At 47.6% G+C, this 20740-nt stretch overlaps 1 protein-coding gene across 7 annotated transcripts in view; it reads left to right on the top strand.

Annotated features, from left to right (window-relative positions):
• The window catches only part of celf1 (cugbp, Elav-like family member 1), a 56987-nt gene that overhangs the window by 15638 nt on the left and 20609 nt on the right, over positions 1-20740 (top strand). For 3 of the 7 annotated variants that reach the window (XM_088934611.1, XM_088934610.1, XM_088934613.1), the window contains exons 3-4: positions 2941-3029; positions 15031-15153. The exons of 2 other annotated variants lie outside the window; for them this stretch is intronic. In XM_088934611.1, coding sequence (XP_088790737.1) covers positions 2950-3029; positions 15031-15153 — 203 coding nt within the window. In that variant the 5' untranslated portion in view covers positions 2941-2949. The remainder of the gene's footprint in view (positions 1-2940; positions 3030-15030; positions 15154-20740) is intronic. 2 more of the 7 variants (XM_088934615.1, XM_088934614.1) reach the window with 1 other exon arrangement.

Here is a 20740-nt window from a genome sequence, read left to right as displayed (position 1 = left end):
CAGGGAGAGAGAAGCTGGGGGTCAGAGCGCAGGGTCAGCTATTTATACAGCGCCCCTGGAGCAGCTGGGGTTAAGGGCCTTGCTCAGGGGCCCAACGGAGTAGGATTCCTCTGCTGGCCGTGGGATACAAACCAGCAACCTTCCAGCCACAGGCGCAGATCCTTAGCCGCCCGGAGAGCCTCCCTTTTGCAAGTTGCAAGTTCCGCTGTGCGTTAAAGGGGCAGGGCGTTCTATCGGTGGGAGAAATGTCGCTGTTGCAGGCGGTGCCACGTGCTCGCAGCCACCCAGAGAGTGAAGTCGAAGGCTCCTCAAACCCAGGCACCCCTTGCCGGCTGCCCCCTTAGAGCAGCCCCGTCACAGCTGGATAGTGCCGTGGCCCACACGTCTTATCCCTAGTCTGTGCTCCAAGCCGGCACCTTCAGAGATCTTTTCTTTTTTCTGCACGGTTCCTCCTCAGTGCTTTTTGAAAACTATGAAGTAGTAAAAGTACGGTCAGCTCAGAGCTCATAAATTATCACTTGGGAGAGCGTGGAGTGGCTGGGGGAAGAGAGAGGTGCCTTCCTTTACCTCACAGTCAGGCAGCCTCATTTTCTGAGTGTCGCCGTGTTCCGCTGTTTCTGTTCTCCCCCCTCCCAGCTCCTCTCTCCATCCTTGGTTCTCCCTTTAAGCTGCCATTGGAGCCCCCAGTGCAGCTGGTGCCCCAGACTCTCTCCCGCAGATCCGCTAGCTTTGAGATCTGCATTATTTAATACAGCTCAGCCCCAGCCCCGCACTGGGAGAGAGCAGCCTGCGCGGCCTCATGCAGCACTGCCTGTGTGGAGCACACAGCCATGCCGTATTAAATTTGCATGCATATAAAGGGCCCTTAACGCGGCAGTTCTCTTTTTGTAAGTAAGTGATTGTTTCGAAAGATCAGAGCAGAGCTGCAACTTCTATTCCATGCGTGTTCTTGAATGTGACTATTAGCGTTTAAAAGTCCTCTTAAATCTTTTTTTTTACAGTGGCTCTGTGGTGCGCGTGCCCTTCTGCATGGCATAAAGCTGTGGTGAAATCTACAGACTGAATGCCAGTGATGTTTTATTTGCCCAGTAATGATGTGATGACTTGTTAGTTTAGATAAAATCACAATTACATACCCACAAGCTTGTTGAAAGTCTCCAGCCCCTATAATTTTGTGTGATTGTGGTTATGGTTATAACTCTAGCATATCCATGTCTCCTGTTCCTTTCCACATGATGTGTGGTACGGTTTAGTTATGGATCGTCCTTGTCATAAGCTGTAGCTGCTTTTGCACTCTCCATTTTGCAGGTAGCTTGCTTAACCATTAAGTGGGGTTTAATTGCACAATTAAATAGCTTACTTTGCAGAACCATCAGCGGATGGTAAAATGTTTTACATTTGCCTTTAGACGAAGCAGATTGCTTGACGTTTTGTAATGTCTGCTTCTGCATTGAATGTGAAACAGCCCTTTCATTCATTTTCTCACCTCCTCATCCAGTTCAGACTCACGAGGGTGCCGGAGTCTATCCCAGCTAGCGGTGGGCACAGGGCGGGTTACATCCTGGACGGGACGCCGGTCCGTTGCAGGGCAGACGCGCGGACACCAAACCGTGAACACTCACACCAGTGCCAGTTTTCCCAGACACCAGTTAGCCTACCTGCATGTCTTTGGGCTGTGGGTTTAAACCGGCGCACCTAGGGGAAACTCATAAGTCCCGGGAGAACATGCAAACTCCACGCAGACAGCACCTCAGATAAGGAATTGAGCCCAGAGCCCCTGGCTCTGCGAGAGCTCCACTGCTCTGCCCCCTGAAACCATCCATTTTCCAGAAGAAATTCTGGGTCTTTTGTTGGGAATTTGTTTTGTATTAACCCATGCAGAAAATCTGAAGCCTGCACAGAATACATGCTGGGTGACCTTGACTGTTTGCTGAAGCCCGCCCCAGAACCCCAGCTCTGATCACAGAATCAGAAATGCCCGGGGATGAACACCATCACACTCGCTCATCCGAGCAGGGGAACGAGTCCGCCTGTCCCATTGCTTACATCGCGTAGCGTGCTAACGAGACAGCAGCCTATTAACTCCGTGATCCAGAAGCCCTTAAATGATTCCAGATTACCAGACATTTGGCTTAATTTTGCTCGATTAAAATCTCCTTTCAGCGAGCACGAGACAGCAGCGGTGTTGGGTCGCTTTATCATGTTGTTCTGCAGTAATTTATTCGTTCCATTTAGCAACATTAGTGGACTTCCGAGATTTCCCTGTACATTTCAGAGGAGTGAGGGGGAAGTTCACTTAGGCTTATTTTATCCATCACATAATCCTGTTTTTAGTTTTACTATGGCTAGAGCCTCACTTTTTGAAACACTTTTGGCTGCCAGGAACCCCAAATTCTGCTGATCTATATATCCCCTGAATTTTTTTAAAAGCCGGTAAAAGGAGTGTGTGTGGGGGGGCTGGTGAAGGAGGTGGGGGGTGTAGCACTTGGTTTTTGCGAGCTCCATTCAGGCGTGCAGTGGACGCCTGCGCTCGGGGTCCTGATGCAGACACAGCTGCGAGACTGGGGCTGGAGCGGAGAGTTTCAGACAATAGCAGCATCGCCGAGCAGGTTAAAAGCATCAGCAGTCGCAGCGAGCAGACGGGGAGGGGGGGAACTCTGGGGCAGCTTTTTGGGCGGCGGCAGCGGCTTTCGGGAGGGGAGGGAAAGTCACACCAGCGAGAGGAAACGAACGCAAAAAAAAACCAAAGTGGGGCATCAGTTGTCGGATGTCTGGGGTTAAACCTTTAATGTGACGCCTTTTTTTTTCCGTAAAAGAAGAAACGAGCGCCGCCAATATCCAGTACCGACGGGAGCGCTGTGTGCGTTAGAGGAGCTGCGGTTGCCTTTCTGTGTTCTCATAACCCCCCCCTCCCTCCTCTGTTTTGCGATCTTCTGCAAGGGTTTGGTGATGACAGCCTCCGCTGACAATTGTGATGTTAATCAGGTGGACAGAGTCTCGGGGGGCCTGGTTGTTGACGGTGAAAATGGGTGAGTGCCTTTAACAGTACTCCGTTAGATTATTTTTTTTAAGGCTGTTTTCAATTTAAAATTGTTGCCTTCCTTGGCATTAAAAAAAAACGCGCCGTTTTGTTGGCATTGCACACCTGTTTTTATTCTGTGTATAGACTGAACAGCTGTTTGCTTCATGCTTTACAGATTTTCTGTAGCAGTTTCATTCCACTTGATCTCCGCTCTGTGTAGATGTGTGTGTGTGTGTATATATATACTGTTCCCATCTCCTCCTTATTTCTGTTTTTAGTTCTGCGCCTTGTGTTGCCAGTGCAGCGCATAATTACTCAAAGGGTATGCTAGGATCTCCCGTATATTAGGTCTTGCAAGTTGGTGAGCACTTTTGAACCCCGTCTTGAAAGTTACTTTTGTACCCCGGCCTTCAGATTGCGTTGTCCCCGTCTTGCTTTAATGCGCAGTGTCCTGGAAGGTGTTACAAAGAGATTGTGATAAATGTCTGACTCCCGGCATTCGGAAAGGTCAGTGTGCACAGCGGATGTCTCCAGAATGCGGTGTTAATAGAACCATTTAACATGGCCGAGGACACTCAGGGCAGGTAATAAGCTTTGTGGTACGTGTGATGAGAATTTAATTTAAGCCATACATCACCTGGGGAGAGCGCGGGTGTGTGTTTTGCCCTGGCTCGCCGAGATGCTTGCTGCGGTGCCACTCCTGGCGCTGTGCTGGCCAAGAGCGCATTGAAAAGCCACTGACCGCCGCAGGTGAAGCGGTGATTTCCGCCGCGTCGCGTGCAGCAGCCCCGAGCGCGCGTGATGTCCGAGCAGCACAGGGATCCTGATATCGTGCAGCGTTAACCTGGCAATCAAGCCGGGTCTCTCCCTGCCACTGCTTGAAACTCAAGCCTCTTGTTTACAGTACGGCATGAGCAGTGCCTCTTCTGCACCGTAGCGCGACACCACTAAGAGGTTGTTCTAAATAAATAAAAGTCTGCTGATCCTGTTCTATGCAGTAATCTGTCTCTTAGCACCTCTGATTTGCCGTTTTTCAACCTATTGCCAAAGTTATAAGATGCCGAACTTGATTGGCCTGTTCGTGGTTTTTATTTTATTTTATAAAGGGAATTTCTTGTCTGTCTGGGCCTCTGTTTGACACCAGAATTGAAATCTGGCCTGCCCCTTAATAATAAAGATTTTGCGAATGCCTCGCCTGTTCCCTCTTTTTCCTAGGGCATCGAAGGGCGTCGCAGGGTTCCTCTGCAGTTATTTTTATGGGCCTGCAGGTTGAGGGGCTACGTGGTGGAGTTTTGAGGGCCGGGAGGAGCACGTGTTCAGACTGGAGATGTCTTGACGGTCTCCATCTGCAGCGAGAGCCGAGTTACTGTTTCTAGGCAAAAGGTCATAAAGAGTTACGAGAACACATAAAAGGTTCAATGAGCTTGGCTAAAACTGTGTGGTTTGTAAACGAGCCCTGGCAGATTTGTGTATAATGACAGAAAAGGAAACAGTATAAACTTTTTTTTTTGTTACAGCAGGTCTAAGGTTTAAGCCGGTGGTGAATTTGGCTGCGCCCCACCTGGGCGACGGGAGGCGAGCGGAGCGTTAAGTCAGCACGCCGGAGTTGTGCGTGGCGCGCTTCAGGGCGACTGGTTTACACCCGCAGCCGTGTGCTTTGCGAATCGGAAGCCGGGTGCTTTTCGCAGCCGGCCCGTCCAGTAACGGGGCGACGCTGCGCTCAGACACGCCTGCGGGGAGAGGCCAGGTGGCGGTGGGGCCCCAGCAGGGAGCTTTTGTTGCCGTCTGAGGGTTATGGCCTGGACAGACCGTGCAGTTTTTCTTTAAAAAAAAACAAAGGCTTATCTCCGAGAGAGAGAGAGAGCTGTGAGGCCGTCCCCTTGTCATTTCCCTTCTTGCTCAAACTGCGCCTTTTCTTCTTCCTTTCAAAGGGAGCGACTGCTGCCGCCCCGAGCCGCCGGGCTCCCGTGCGCCTGATTGTCGCGCTGTTGTCCGCGGCCTGTTCGTTGTTGTGTCCGCGGTAAAGCGGCGCAGTGTGCGAGGTCCTTGGGGGGTGGGGGGGGGGGGCGGTGATGTATTGTCCCCTGATGGACGCATGAACACGGCGTTGCCAGCTGCCAGCGGAGGCGCCGCGGTCTTTGCTCCGGTTACCCCTCGGGCCGCACCCCCTCGCCCGTCCTCGCGGGAGCCGCAGGACGCGGCAGTCCGTGCCCCGGCCTGGCTCCGGGCCGGGTGTGCCGTATCCTTTCCCTTCGGAGGCGTTCGTTCTGCCAGCCCCTGCCCGCCCGTGTGCCGTGTAGATTTACGGCTTTAATTCCGCTTCGTGGGCTCTTTGCTGCGCGCGTGCGCTTCGGAAGACGTTGCCGCGTGTTGGCAGGGGGCCGAGGAAGCTGCGTCCTGGGACCCCGGTGGCGGGTCGGGCCCCGTGCTGATGACACGGCAGATGAGCTCTCCCCTCCTGCCCCGCGGCACAGCAGGGCTGCAAGATTCGCCCTGAACCTCGGGCGCCACACAGGAAGTCTCTGAGTACAGCGGACAAACAGCCAGGTGTGAAACTGCCGCTTTATCTGCTGTAACAGGACGTCACAGTTCATTTCACCTCATTGAACCGTGTGTTTTTTTTCCGCTTCTGCGTTACTAGATGAGGGGATTGGGAAGGGGTGTGTGTGTGTGTGTCAGTCTTCTAACTTATTTGAATTTTCAAAGCGAGCGTTTGCGGGTGGCTCAGCCTTGCGTGGCAAGTTAACATTCAGGGTTGGACAAAGGGTGCTATTTTTGTGTCATGCCGTGCCAGGGAAGTATTGTGACATTTGTGATTCAAGATGAAACCATTTTTTGCTACAACCGCCCCCCTTATATATTTTCAGCGTTTCTCTCATCTCTGATTCACAGAAGATGTCCCTTGAGGCATTGCAGGTCTTGGTAAGACCTTTAAAGACTATTACAGCCCTCTGGCTTTGTGTGTTTGCTAAGATCGTTTTGGGTTGATCTGATAGCTCACAAAATATTTTCATTTGTTTACGCCATTAATTTGATGTAATGTCTTCATAAAAGGTGCCCCTGGAAGCAATAGTGCTGACCCTGACTAAAGCTAATAACCCTGCTGTCCTTTCCAACGCGCTGGTGGTCTTGTGGATTAGTTGTGCTCCCTTGTGGATGCCTCTCTGTATTGTCCTCATTGCAACCCCTGGGCACCTCCCCGCCTGTCTCAGGCTTGGTGAGATTCTGGAAGACCACACCAGCTTGTCAAAGGTCATATTAGGTCACTTTTCCTTCTGAATATTTTTTTTGGGGGGGGTGTTCCCCGCTTCCCAAAGTCTCGGCCATGCTCTGCACTAGTGCATCTTGAAGCACAAGAGATCTTGTTCGCAAAGTGTAAGCTTTGTGTTTCGCTCTCCGTTTTTGATCGGCACGCCCCAGCTACTCTTCTTATGCTGGATTAAGCTCGTGTTGAAATTCCAAACTGTGCCCTGTGCCTCAGTGCAAACTAAATGTTGTTATTTCTTGCTGTGTTGGTGGGGGGTAAGTTCTGGGGAGTGCTGTGAAAAATGCAGAGCATTTAAAGTGTGCTGCAAGGCGAAGGGGTTTAAGAGGTGCTGGTGTGTACCACACACCCAGTTCCAGCTCAGTGCTTTATTGCCGTCACTAGTTGCATGGGATTTGGTATAATAAACAATTTGGTAGAATTAAAATGTTCGAGAAGTCCATGCGATCAGGAGGGTGCAGTTGTCATGATGTCTTTCTATCGAGCGGATCGGGCGCCCCCTTGTAACAGTGGGCTCTGGTGTGCAAGGCCAGTGAGCCTCATCGGCGTCTCTGCTCAGGCGCTGTGCTGCTCAGTGGGACAGAAACGGGCAGGGAGGCTGTCTCGGCTCAGCTCGGCGTCCTGCCAGCTGCTCCTTTAGTGCCCTGACGTCCAGGCCTTGGCTGTGAAGACGTGTGTCCAGCGTAGTGGTTTTATTACGCGTATACAGAGACAGATGGCAACTGTACATGCTGTGAAGATTATAAGTTTTCACTTGGTCTTGCCAATAAATCAGTATTGGACAGGGGGCGGTTGGGGGGGGGGCAAAGCTAATTAGGATCCTTCAAACCAAACCCAGCTGTGAGTTACAGGCTTGTATACTTTCTTCCTCTATCGAAACTGCGGTACAGAATTTTACCTGCGGTTTTCTGCCAGATGGATAGGCTCTGAATCCCCCCCCACCTCCAGCCATCTCCACCAGGTGATTTGCAATTCAAAATGTGTGATGCCAGTGGCAGTCATGTTAGGGTGTGGTACACAGTGGGTGGGAAAGAAGAGAGAAGCTCAGATCTCTTGGCGTGGAGCTGTAATTATCAATGGTTCTGTGTGCCAGTGTACAATTCCTATCACTTTCTGTGAAGGGAAAATAGCAGCATTCCAAGAACAATACATTCTTGCCTGTTAGTCTGTACTGTTCCCTGCTAGTCTAATAATGTCTCTTTTCTTTCTTTTAAAAGAAGTATAGCTTGTGCTTTGAATTAACTGTTTAATAGCAGGATTCTGTTCATTCATTCTTTTGAACGATCAGTGATTCAAACACTCCCCCACTCTTTCATATCTCATAGGACTGAATTGTAGGAGTGTGCGCTTTGTGTAAAATTTCCATAATCTTCAGTCACAGGAGAGAGATTGGCATGTAACATTTAATCACACAGTGTCCTTGGGAAGAAAAAAATGAAGCGTGCAGACTGTAGTTTGAGAACACGGTCGTGACTGACTGATCGGAGCTGCACACCGCCAAATGCCATGAAAGCTCATTGAATCTTGAGTGTATTGGGGGTTGATGGCATCCTTTATCCTTTTTATTGTTTTTCCGAATGTGTTAAGAACTGCAAAAAAAACCCCACCTTTTTTTATTGCAGCACCACACCAGTAGGTTTCGAATGGGCTCCATTTGCTTTTGTATTTGCCCGCTAGTGAGAGCCTCGGTCCGACTGAGCCAAGGGAGGAGCAGGCCTCTGCCGGGCTCGGGCACCATGTGATCCAGGGCGCTGGCTAACCTAAGTATTAGAGAGACAGCTGGCGCTGTCGAGGAGGACAGTTCAAGTTCGTTGGGAATAAGATATTTTCCTGTTTTCATGCATGTTGTTGGTGTAGATGTTGCTTGTAGCCGTTAATCATGCGAGACACCAGTGGAGGGCTGTTAGCTTTCGCTGTGCACTGCCCTGACTGCGTATATATCAATAATTTATATTGCATCCTGTCAGAAATGGGCAGTGTGAAATGCAGTAGGTTCGTGGTGAGATACGCGTTTTTTTTATGTACGAAAGCTGGTGAGGGATCATTTTACCTATGAATCTATAGTTGGCGATCTCCAGCAAAAGAACACCTTTCTCCTTTCTGTTTTGGAAGAGTGGCTGTCAGAAAAATTTGTTGCGATCCCAGTCAGCTGGTGCTGCTGTTGCCCCTTGATGCCTGTTGTCAGTAACATCTATACCAAGACAAACAGTTTTGAGTATAAACTTCTGGACCATCTCGTGGGAGCTACTGGTTTCATTGCGTCTTTTCACTGCTCACCAAATTCCTATTCATTAAAGCCACAGACACTTGACGTATAGAACTGCAGGCTTATGGCTTGGCTTGAACACTGCTGAGCACAGATACACTTTACTGGAGGACTGACGTGTTGCTTGAAGAAATACTTAATAGAATATTGACCGGAGGGCAGAATCACCTTAAGACGGGTCCAAAAAAACGTTGATTTTAATAAACTTGGAAGTTTTGAAAATTTACAACCATTCATCCGTTTTGGTTGGTGTGTTTTAATATATTGCCCTTAGTCGCAATGCTCTCTTGCCCCTGCCCAAAAAAAAATCAAAACTGCAATGAAAACCATCAGGGGTTTCAATTTCATTTTTCGCAGTTTGTGAAGGTGGTTTGTGTGCCACATGACATGTAAGATGGCTTTCTTGAGTACTCTGAAACTTCCCTCCTCGAGACCACTTTCCCTCTCGCAGCGTATGCCCTGCTTCAGGGTGCACTTCACAATAGCCAAAAATAACCTTTGATTTTTTTTCCAGCACGCTTACAATTAAGAGGAATATATATTTTTGCCTGTGCTGTATGCGAGCTACTCAGAGTAGCTGATATGAAGGCTACGATGCATTCTGGAGCATTTGTTTTAGTACCTCAATGTGACTTGTTTGCTTCCTTTCTGGGAAGGAAACCTTTTTAGTAACGCTGGATCTCCCGTGAACTTCTCGTCTTTAACACCAAGTTAGGGTTTTGCACATCTACCCTTAACGTCTGCCTGAGCACATGTGGGGCGTTCGATCTGTCCTGTGCTCTGATCTTGTCAAGCAGGAGCAGGAACAGGGCCTCTTGCCTGCAGCGTGGAAGGATGCAGACCCTTAAATGTACGAAAACGGACGTAGATTTTTAAAAAACATTTGCACTGATCCAAGAAGCGCATCAAACATGGAGAGAGTGATGCAGTCTAGAATCCATACGCTTTGACCCCTTGTCCTTTAGTAACTTTTTTTAAAAAGACTTGTGAAAATCTGAAACGGTATCCCTAGCTAGCCATGACGATGAAGCCGATACTCGTTTCTTTCAAGGGACGACTCAGATCACCAGGTTACCAGCAACCGAGGCATCTAGATGGGCCCCTCTTGCATATCCCTCCCACTGTAAGGGCCTTTTCGGTCTAGGTTTGTCATGTTTAAGCTGGGTGATGCCGTTAAGCTGCGAAGGCTGCACAGAAGGCTGCAAAATGGGTTCTTGTAAAAGTTGTTCTTTGGCGTGTTACTGTACGTGGTTTCGTTTAGCATTTTCTCTTCCTGCTTTCAGCTGCACCCATGCGGTGAAGGCCGTATTGAAAATGGTGAGCCTTTTCGAGTGGAGCGGGTATTTGCATGCACTGGGCCGGGAGGGGTACTTGGTCTCTATGCCCGCCAGGGCACAAGCGCCTGCCGCCGAAACCGTGGCAACTGCACGGTGCTGTCAGGGGAATGGGCAGGCTGGCCCCTTTTATGAAGGGCAACTGCTGTTATCTCTGGTTCACGCATGAAGATGCAGTGAGGGAACTCCCCTCCCCCCCCCACCACTCACCCTCCTGCAAAAGTGGGTTGGCGGTTCTCAGAAGTGTAGCTGAAAACGGTTTTGGAGTTCGTGTACTGTACTTGCTGTGCAGGTTAGGTGTGTTTTCCACTCCCTCCGATGTACATCCCTTAGAAGAAAAAGTGGTGCGGTTTTAATTAAACCTGCCTCCTTACCTGATCTCTGGGGGCTCCAGTGTTTTCTGACCTCTACTGCCTTTCCGTCCAGCTGTGTTACCATATGAATGCCACCTTCTTGCACCGACCTCCTCCTCCTCCTCCTCCTCCTCAACATGTGAGTGACCTGGATGCTGGTTTCTGTTAGAGGACAGGATTGGCGAGAGAACGGAGTAGCTCTGAGCCCAGATGAGCTGTGTGTATTGAAGAGAGGTGCAGGAGAAGAGGAGAACTCAAGGTTACGTCCACCTTAAGTAGGGCATATTACTCTGCCTGAACAGGAGAAATAACACTGCTCAGCGTAACGATCTGTGGATTTTGCCATAGACGTGCAGAGCAGACAGAAGGATTCTGTTGCAGTGATGATTGTGCTTTCATTGCCCCGGTGCTTGTTAGCTGTAATTTGTGTACGTTGTTTACAGTGCTGCTCTAGTTTCTCCAGTAGTGTTACAAAAATTCAGTTGCCAAAAGAATATGAAGTACTTAGTAGCCTTTTCATGTCTGAAAATACCCACCCGTGTGATTTTGCCGTGTTTGAGTGTATTACAGTTGGAGCACTAGTACACAGAAGGGAAGAGGCCTTCATTATGAACGGCAACCTTGTTCAACGTGGATTGGATCATACTAGAATGCAAAAATATACATGACTGGGTCTTAAATTCTAGTGATTTTTTTTTAAGGTGAAACAAGATGCTCCTGTTGTAGAGCCTGCAGGATTGGTATTGGAAAGGTTTATCATCAGTCTGTAATATTTTTGTTGTAAGGGACTTTTTTCAAGTGTTCATTTGATTGAATTGATGGTACGCTGCACAGATAAATGTTTCTGTGTCAGTCTTTCAGCCATAGCCAGTTTATAGATAGTCTCGCCTCGGAGAGCTACTGCTGCGTTTGATAGTTATGTTAAGGCACCTCTTGGCTTTGGAAGATTGTGATTAACTCGATAACTTAAAAGTTACTCTTTTAATGCTGTGCAGCGTCTTTCCAGTTCACAGGTGCAACATCTGAAAGATCTTTCCAAATTCACGTTTGTTCACATAAGCTTGTAACTGTCCCATGTAGTCTGGTAAAAAAAAAAGAGGAATTAAGCACTAAGTGGGCAAGCAAAGCATTTCAATGAAGCGCAGAAATTATTTGTTTCCGATAAACATCTGTTTCCGTGGCTGTCGGTTGCAACTTGGTCAAATACCAGCACAGTGATCCCAGTTTGTCTAGGGGGTGTGCGCCTTTTTGATGAACCTAGTGCTGGTGTCTGTACGCATTGAGGCCTTCATTAATAGCCAGGTGTGTACCTTCGTGATTTATGGATCAGGCTTGATCAAGGGCTACGTTAGCTGAATTCTCTCCTGTCTTGACATGCTGGCAAAGGTATGGGTTCTTGCCTTTTGCAGGCGCTCCGTAAACAGTTTCTAGGCCTTGATATACAATACAAGCAAGGTAGTTTTGTATTTCTCTTCAATTTAAAAATAATCCCAGAAGTGAAGGGGATACTGTGAGACAAAGTCGTAGCTCATTGTGGCAGGTATTTTTGTGTTATGGATATTACAGATGCAGATGAGTTGTTGTTTTCCCCACCTTGGTGTGCAAATGATTAATGCCGTGTTGCTGCAGTGAGCGCTAAGTTCATAAAAGCAATAAAACCTAATTGTTTTATTTAGAAAGCTAAAGTCACTGTAGGCATTTATATTGCTTTGTTTCCCTCCCCCCCCCCCCCCTTCTGTTCCGCTTGCTCACGCCTGCGGTGATCGCTCTCTAGTCTGGGACACAGCTGTTCCTCTTGCGTGGGGCTCCAGGTCACCCGATCAGGCTGAACTTACTTAGAGAAATTCAAGGTACTGCTTCCTCCCAACTTAGTTTTTTTGTCCCCGATAAATGAAGTAAATAAGATTCTGTAGCAAACTACGATGAGCCCTCCTGCCAAATCCACAGAGTTTGGAGAGCAGGCTTTTTTTCCCCTCGCTGCAAGTTCTTTGACAAATGGCCCCTCACAGCCCGAAGCACTGAATCTGAAAATGCTTTTGAGCTGAATAATAGCTGCCTCAGTGAGGAGCCTTGCAAACCCAGATATTCTTTAAAAAAAAAAAAAAAATTCCCTTTCTTAACATGTAACAATAACACATGCCTTTGCTTCGCAGCTGTCTTGTTAAAAAGGGTATTGAATTCACTAATGAGGTTTATCTGGGGGTCCCAGTGGATGTTTCCTGAAAGGAATCTGTGTCGGGCTTGTAACATCGTGACCACAGCGCCAGTTGGTTATCATTATCTTCATCTAATTCTTTCCCATCATGCAGCTTAGAGTTGTTTATTGGAAGTGTTGTTTTCCTTGCCTATTACCAACAGACCTCAGATGACTTGGCTTTATTTAAACACGGATGGAGACTTGCTGGAAGTTTGGTCAGCAGTTCTCTCCAGCACTCGGGAGGTGCTCAACGATCTTCTCTTAGAGGAATGGAGTTTTAAACCTCGCACACAACGCGAGCTGCCGAGCCTGTGGTATTTTGAAGGACGAACCACCGACGCGAAGCTTCTGTGTGGGTGCAGATGTATGTTTTAAATGCCTTCAGGGTGGAAGCCCGGTTTGAGAGGCAGAAATGAAGCATCGCAAGTAAAAGGGTGGTGACTTCATGAGCACCAGCTGCCTGGAGAAGCACCTCAACCCCCTGCAGGTTTGCTACGACACGCTAGCAGCATGTTTAATGAAGCAGGACCGGGCTTCGCTGCCGATTAAACAGGTTTGACGAGTAAATATTTCAATGATCTTCAAAGACGCTTTGCATCAAGTGAGATGCCTCCAGGATCTTTTGGAAAGTGCAGTGTGTCAGGATCCGCCAATGCCCTGAAGTGCTGCAGCTTTCAGGCTTCGCGACAATAACGAGTGGAACAGTTTTTTTCCCCCCCCCTCTCTTAATGAGTGTCCGGTGCTGCTTCCCTAACATGTGACTCTCATCTGTTTTGCGTTGTCCCCCAGTCTGTCTGAGCCATTTGAACTGATCTTATGCAGCCAGGATCTGTGCGGCTTTAAAATGGCAAACATCTTTAATGACATAAGGTTTTGTTGAAAAATGAGTAAGACTAAGGTGTAAGTCTGCAGAACCTTTGATATTTAAGGCATTCCAAAGGTTAACAAGATTAAGTGTTTTTTTACTAGCTTATACATCTTATTTTAGTCTCTTCCTAATGCATTTGCACAAAAGTAATGATGTGTAGCCTAATGCACTCTGTTTAAAGCTGCCAGCTCTGAGGGTTATGCCACCTGCTGGTTGTACAGAAAAACTGTTCCCCGGCACTGAGCAGTCTTGGAGCAACCCAGGGCATTTGGCATCTCTACAAACTGACACATCTGCCAGCTCTGTGCGATTGCTCAGCCTTGCCCACCAGGGGCGACACGCAGACTCCCGAGAATACCAGTTAATCGCGGAGAGTCAACAATCTGTCACCCTGAAAACCTTCCAAATCCTTTACTTCCTGAAGTTTTATTGTAGTTTAGCCCACTTGCAGTCAGACAGCATTGGCAGGAAGAGTTCCAGCTGTCGATCTGCTCGGCGCTTCCTAGAAAGGACGCAAGGCTGTTGGTTAAGTTGCTGACTTGTGTGTTTAGCAAACTTAAGTGAAGTGAGCTTATAAAATGTCTGTTGTTAATGGCCGTGTTTGCAGTCGCAGACTCCGCTGTGGCCAAGTAAAGCTGTGCGCTCTTGCCTTGTTTGCGCCTCGAAACGAAGAGGGGCTCTCCGGTTCCGTTCTTCAGCGAGCGTCGCTTGAGCTCTTTAACAGATGACCGCCTCCGGCCCCTGCAGGGCTGGCGGTACAGCAGGACATGTTTTTCTCCCAAGGCAGGGTCTCGGGCTAACGTTCTGGAAACCAGCCCATAGTGCGACGTGCCCTGCCGGGCTCCAGAATTCAGCGGGGGCCGTTCCTGTTCGAGCAGATTGGCAACTGCCAGGCCAAAACCCGTGGCAGGAGTTTACGAGCTGCAGAGGGAACCCTTGTTGTTGTTCTGTCCTGGGTGCTCACAGGCCCGTGTGTTCATTTGCACGAGCTTCGTGCTGTGAAGCAGCGCAGAAGTTTCTGGTTCTTTCCAGAAAGTGAGAAAGGGAAGTGTTTTCACTAGTGGGATGATGATGATGGGGGGGGGGGGGGGGTGTCAGCTTTTCACCACATGGGCCTTGCGTTGTGGGCTCGGCTCGTTTACGGTCCGGCGCTCCCAAAATGTGCGGTCGGAGAGCTTTTGTTCTGAATGGAAGCTTCTTTCCGAGTAAGGCGCCCTAAAAAAGCGTAAAGGGGGTGTCGCGTGTGAACTGGAGCCTGTCTCCACGTGTCTCGAGTTTAAAAATGAAACTTTTCAGGGTGAGGTGTCGGATAAGAGGTCCCAGGAGGGATTTTTTGTTTTTTACTCCAGTCCTTTGTGATTCTGCCAGTGTCGCAGCAGCTGAAGGGCGCGTCTTGGCTTTTCACGCTTACCTGTCTGTTTTTGGAGCCCCGGCCCTCGTGCTCGTCGTCAGCCCCGGCGCGCTGGCTAATTTGCCTCCGAAAAAGTGAAGCGCGTGCAGCTGATGTTTATTGGGTTGGACCCACGCCATAGCCATCACACATCACTTGAACGCCTATACATTACCACAGACACGGTGTACATATAGAGCAGGAGATCAGAAGTGTAATTGACATGATTTAGGAGCCTGCCTTGTGAAGTTTTGTTTTTAAAAAAAGTGCCTTTTGTTGTTGTTTTTTTTTTTAAAGTCTTAATTGCTGTTTCGTGATATTATATGTTTTTGTAGTGATTGTCAAAGGCACTGGATGGATAGCGTCGACCCTGACGTCCTGTATCTGTCCACGGAGCAGCACGGGCAGCCACAGTGTGAGCTTACCCATACTGCCCTGGAAGTCCCTGCCCTGGGGGGGTAAGAACCAGCTTCGTCTCTCCACCACACTTTCACCTACCGGCCTCTTGTCGCTGGGCCCCTGGGCGGCCCAGGAAGGCGGCGCCTTACCGTCGTGGCAGCCGAGTGCGTGCATGGTCTGCGGTGGGCTACATCGGGATTATCTCCACCTGCTCCTGACTTGGCGGCGCAGGAGACTCGGGTTCAAATCCCAGCAGGCCTGCAGCTTAGCACACCTCATGTCGGTTTGCTTTAATTTTATTTCTAAACTGCCCCTTGAGAAACTGTAAATGTTCTTCTGCATTTGACTGACTGCTGAGCTTGTGTGTTTTCTTTACTCCGATCTGTGGAGGGAGTTTGGAGAATAAGAATAACAGGGAATGAAGAGTAACAGCAGACCTGTTAAGGGAAAAGGTGTAATTAAACCTGTTTTGTTTATTCTTCATACAATTCACCCTTTTCAAATGTTTCATGTAGACAGGCATCCCTTAAAATGAGATGAAAAGTTGTTGGGCTGTCTGTTGCCTGATAAGATTAAAGTTTTTTCCACATCTTTTATTAAATCTCTACCTGTTCTGCCCATTTTCTCTGCACAGGCCGTAATAAATGACCGGCAATTTTTTTAGCGCTACAGGGGTCACTTGTAACCTATTACAAAGGTTTGCGATTTTACAGACAAATATTTGACATGTTGTATATTGGCTGAAAGAATTAGCACATAACTCATAGAACTGCCCTGATGTTAAATGTCCCTGCATCTGTGCAATTGCTGAATATCATTACACCTGAGGCCGCTGCTGCTGGAGGTGATCTACACTTTGCTTTCTGAATGACCCGATCACCAGAGCGTTTCAAGAAGATTGCACATGGGTGTATTCAGACTGCCACCTTGAAGAAGGTGTAGGAACTGAAACCAGTTGAGACAGGCAGCTAACACACACTATTAAGGTTTTCTGTAAGGGGTCCGTGTAGGTGTCGAACAATTTAAAGGACAGCTGCAGAAATGCACTGCCCTGAAAAGCAAATTTAAACCAAGTCCTTCTTGGACAAAACTGTGCCGTTTGATTGAATGCAGAATCATGACTGGTTTTGATCTGTTGGCAATCAGACAGGGGCTTTCTACTGTACATTCTACTGCAGTTTGATGGGGCTACTCTCACATTGGTAGATTCCTGAGTTTCATATTTTCCTATTTAGAAGGACTTTGAACAAAATATCTTGATTTTAAAATTGTAGTTCCCGCCCCGAAGGCGGAATGTTCAGTTTCTCTATAATTTGCTTTTTCAAAGTTTTTGATCTTTGACACTTAAACCTGTCACGTTTATACCATTAAGAATCAGAATCCCTTAAAAGCACAGCTTTTAATGGAATGTGGTCCATAATGTTTGAATTGTCCACTTACACTGTACAGGAGAATTGTGTTCAGAAGTAGATGCTGCCAACTAAAGCATTGCAAGTTTGTAGGAAGCTGTTGAGAGTAGTTCTATGTCTCATTGTTCCATCTGAATTTTAACATTTTCTTTTAAAGAAATTGCACCTAAAAAGGTTAGTTTAGGTAGAGGTCTGGGCCGTTTTGTCAGAAATAAAAGCCATAGAAAAGCATCAGGTATAAAGAGAAATAAAACTAATCCCAGGATGTGTACACAGGTCAGCAACATTTTTTTTTTTTGCCTGTGTGGTGAATGTCCTTTGGCAGTCAGTGCCTCAGCATGACCAGTGCCATGTGACCCCACTGTCCCACAGCCCAGCCCCGATGAAGAACAACAGGGCTCTGCTGATGGCTGTGTGATTGTCTGTGGCGCGGAGCATTAGCACAGGATTATCAAACCCCTCACAGTCTTCATTCATTCCGGGATGTCACACGCTCTTATCAACATCAATCTGACACGTGATTCATCAGTATTGCTTCGGTGGTAGAAACGTTCACAAAAAGACTAAAGCACATCAGCACTTTCCTTTGTAGACTCGTGCGAAACCGCATTTTAAGGCTGGCATCCCCCTGATAATCTGCTACAAATTTGGGAAGGGAGGTTTTGTCCTCTCAGTCCGAAGTTTACTGTTGTGTCTTGCACTCGTTTTTTTTGTTGTTGTTTTTTTCTCCCATTCGCCTCCATGTTTTCCTTTATGCAAGTTTTTAATCTGAAAGTGTTGGGAGTGATCGTACAGATTGTGGGTTTTTAGTCTTTTTTTTTTCTTTTGGCTGTACATTTTCTCCCCCACCCCCCCACCCCCCTTACTGTAGATCAGTATTAAGGATTGGTGCTTCGTAAATACTTTTTTTAGACTTGAGAAGAGTGTGGGATTGTGTTCGGTTTTGTTTGAGAGTGGGTTTTGGCGTTGTGAGGAAGATGACTTCTTTCAAGCTGGATTTCCTGCCTGAGATGATGGTGGATCACTGTAATCTAAACGCTAGTCCTGTGTAAGTACTCATCCAGCCTTTTCTCGTTGTCAGTGAGCAGGCAGCGTACAACCAGATAACCAAGCAGTATATAACCAGACTGTACTGGGATTTGTGCAACTGTATCTAATATATCAAAGCATGAACTGTATTGTGAACATTTTGTATTAACCGCACATTTCTGGCAGTAAAGAGTTGTCTTGAGGCTTTGTGGAGCAGGCAGGAGCTTTTTTTAATGTAACTGGTCCACATTCCTTTCGTGAAAGAGTTTGCATTTCAAGTGCGGAGTCTGAGGTCTTAAACAGTGCGGTCCTCGTTTTTGTTTGATCTCTGTAGATTTATAAACCACACCGGGAATGGTCTCTTTCCCTGTCTTTTCGTGGAAATGGTTATACTTTGTGGGGAATTGGGTCTTGAGTGGAAGGACGAAGGGTGAACTGCCTGGTGGTGTAAATAAGCACACGCCCTGTTTGAAAGCGAGCAGTGTGCTGCAGCTCACATCCAGAGCTTTGTGGTGCAGTAAAGTCCTGTTACACTGAAGACATGAGGCTTCCTGCTGAGAATTAAAACTACTTTGAAATGTATCCTGATGAATTGAAGGGGATGGGGGAAAAAAAGCACGTCGTACGATTTGTTGAAATTGGACTTACAGAAATCCCCTTCTTTTAATAAAATAAGTGTCAGGCAGGTAAGACTGCCTTGCAAGTCATTAGCAGGATTTTAATTTTGCTGAAAGAAAGGTCAGTGTGTTCTTCAGCCATCAGAGAAATTCGACAGAATTGTGATTTTGTTGGGTTACATTATTTTTTATCTTTTGCAAGAACTCAATTATTTGAATAACTGGAAGGAGCACATGTGCATTCATACCATTGTGTTTCTTGGACACATTTTTTGGAAGATTGACTTGTACTGTAAAATGGAGCCAGTTAAGTCCCATGCAGTGTGGTTGAAAAAAACCCTGAAGGAAATGGCTGTCACCGCTTGAGCTGCAGGAAAACGTTTTTTTTAAGTTATTGGAATCCAGCTGGTGCCACGTTTGTTTAATTTTGCATTTTCCGTTTTTCATTGCGTGGCTGAACTCGACTGGGGCTGCTACCAGATCAACGTGTTTGAGCACAGAAAATGCTCACCCCGTCTTTCTGTCTGAATGCAGACCAGGAGGACGCGAAGGGCAAGTGATTTGTCCCTGCTGCTTTCAGGCTTTCTGCACGGGGATCTTGGCCTTCAGTTCTGCAGCTTGCATGTATTCTAACAAATAAGGGGCAAAGATTGCAGAACAGACAGGGGGGAGGAATCCCCTCGTCTTCTCCAAGGGCTCCCCGATGTCCCATTCCAGTGTCAACGAAGCCGAGTCTGTGCGCAGAGCTGTTGCCAGTCAGCCGTGTGGCCGATCGTGCAGGCCTCAGCACATGCGCTTAGCGGCACCTGTCCACCCAGGCTCCTTTATGCTGCACCATGCCCCCTCCTGACTTGTGCCGGGAACACAATCCGGCACCCACCGCCTCGGATGGCAGCCTGCTCCAGAGCCTCGGCTTCTCTGGCGAAGGCCTCGATCTCCAGAAACCCGGTGTCGGACGTTCTCGTTCCCCGCGCACAGACGCACTCGTTCTGGGCTCTGGGTCTTGCAGGGAAAAGCTGAATAGCTGCAGCAGAGTGTATTTGCACACCAAGCCATGCGTTTTTAACCTTTTGTAGTGCCTTTTGTTTTATGTCGCTGGCGCCGTAGGGAAGCGCAGTCACGGAGCAGGAAAAATGCTGGCTTATCCTAGCTGCTGTGTGAGTTCTCACTGACAAGGCTGCATTTCTTCAGCAGAGTAAAGGTACATTACAGTGGTATAACTTGTGTACGTGTTTCCCCGATTGTTAGTATATTTAATTGGTGTAGAGAACTCAGCTGCTTATATACAGATAGCATTGAAAGGTTTAGCTCTGTGCATCTCTCTTGCCAGAAATCACTGGCATTCCAATGGACTCAGAAGGCTCCAGAATCATGAGGTAGTGTATCCTGTAGTCTGCTTTACTGCTCATCAGCCGCACCCTGCCTGCGATGTAGACCGTCCGCACTGAGCGTTATCCTTATAAACCCTCTGCCTGCTTGATTGTTAGCAATAAGCTTTGATTTCCCGTAGAAATGGTGCAATCCACTGTTTGATCCAGATGTTTATGGTGCCAGCCAGACTTTGTTGCAGTGTCAGGACAGGTGTCCTAGGATGTTGTTCTGATTTTTTTTAAGTTGTCAGATGCTTTTTAAAAATTATATTTATAGCTCAAACCGCAGTTCAGAGTTTGTGGCACAGGCTTTACAGCCCTGTAGTCAAAGCCGATACCCCGGCTTCTTTTAAGAAGCAGTTGGATGAGATCCTGCAGATCGGCACAGGCAGCGCTGCTTTACACAAAGGGTTGTGGGGGACTGGAACTAATCGGCCATGTTGTCGATGGAAGCCCTGGTATCGGCTGAATGAGATCCACTTAGCAACCAAATGAGCTACATGGACTGGAAGGCCTCCTGTTTCTTGTGGCCTTTACTAAAACAAATGGCAGTTCGGGCCACATCTTAAAAGCCTTAATTCTGGAGAGCTCTATAACACCTTGCTAGTCTTAGTGCTCAATTCAGTGAAAGCATAATGCGTTCAAAAGCTATGATTTAGTCAGCATTGCACTAGATTGAGACTTGTCTGCAGCTGTAGAAACCTTATTAATCTACTTAGTGGAACTGTGGATTAACTAGACATCGCTGAGGTACATTTATTCAGTTAAGATGCAAAGAAAGTGCCCATTTTTAGGCAAAGCAAGCCTTGGCACTTACAATATCTCCTTTAAAAGATTTCGCACGGATTAACGTTCAAGTCCTCGGAGTTTTGTTTTTTTTGCTGAGGGATGAAAGAAATCTGTTCCTCCAGCTTAATAAATAGCCATTTGCAATGGCAAATTTCATGGACTTTTGCTAAATAGACGAGCTGATACCATCTTCTCCCAGGGTGAAATCCAGCAGTTGTGACAGGCTCAGACCTGCAGGGGGCAGTGGTCGGGCCGGTTGAGGCTAATGGGAAGAGGCAGCTTGTCTCCAGTAGGGGATGGTTTTGCCTCTGGAGATGTTAGCTGCCTCTGCTGTCATGCTTCACCTGCAAATAGGATTCACAAAACAAAAATAAGATTCTGACTGTTGAGTGAAGGCATGACCATGATATTTTTTCCTCTCAGTTTGCCTCT

This window comes from Atractosteus spatula, chromosome 16, assembly GCF_055471065.1.
Source record: "Atractosteus spatula isolate fAtrSpa1 chromosome 16, fAtrSpa1.hap1, whole genome shotgun sequence".
NCBI classification, from domain to species: domain Eukaryota; kingdom Metazoa; phylum Chordata; class Actinopteri; order Semionotiformes; family Lepisosteidae; genus Atractosteus; species Atractosteus spatula.
The sequence above is the reverse complement of the archived record's forward strand: the minus strand, read 5'-3'. Positions and strand labels throughout refer to the sequence as shown.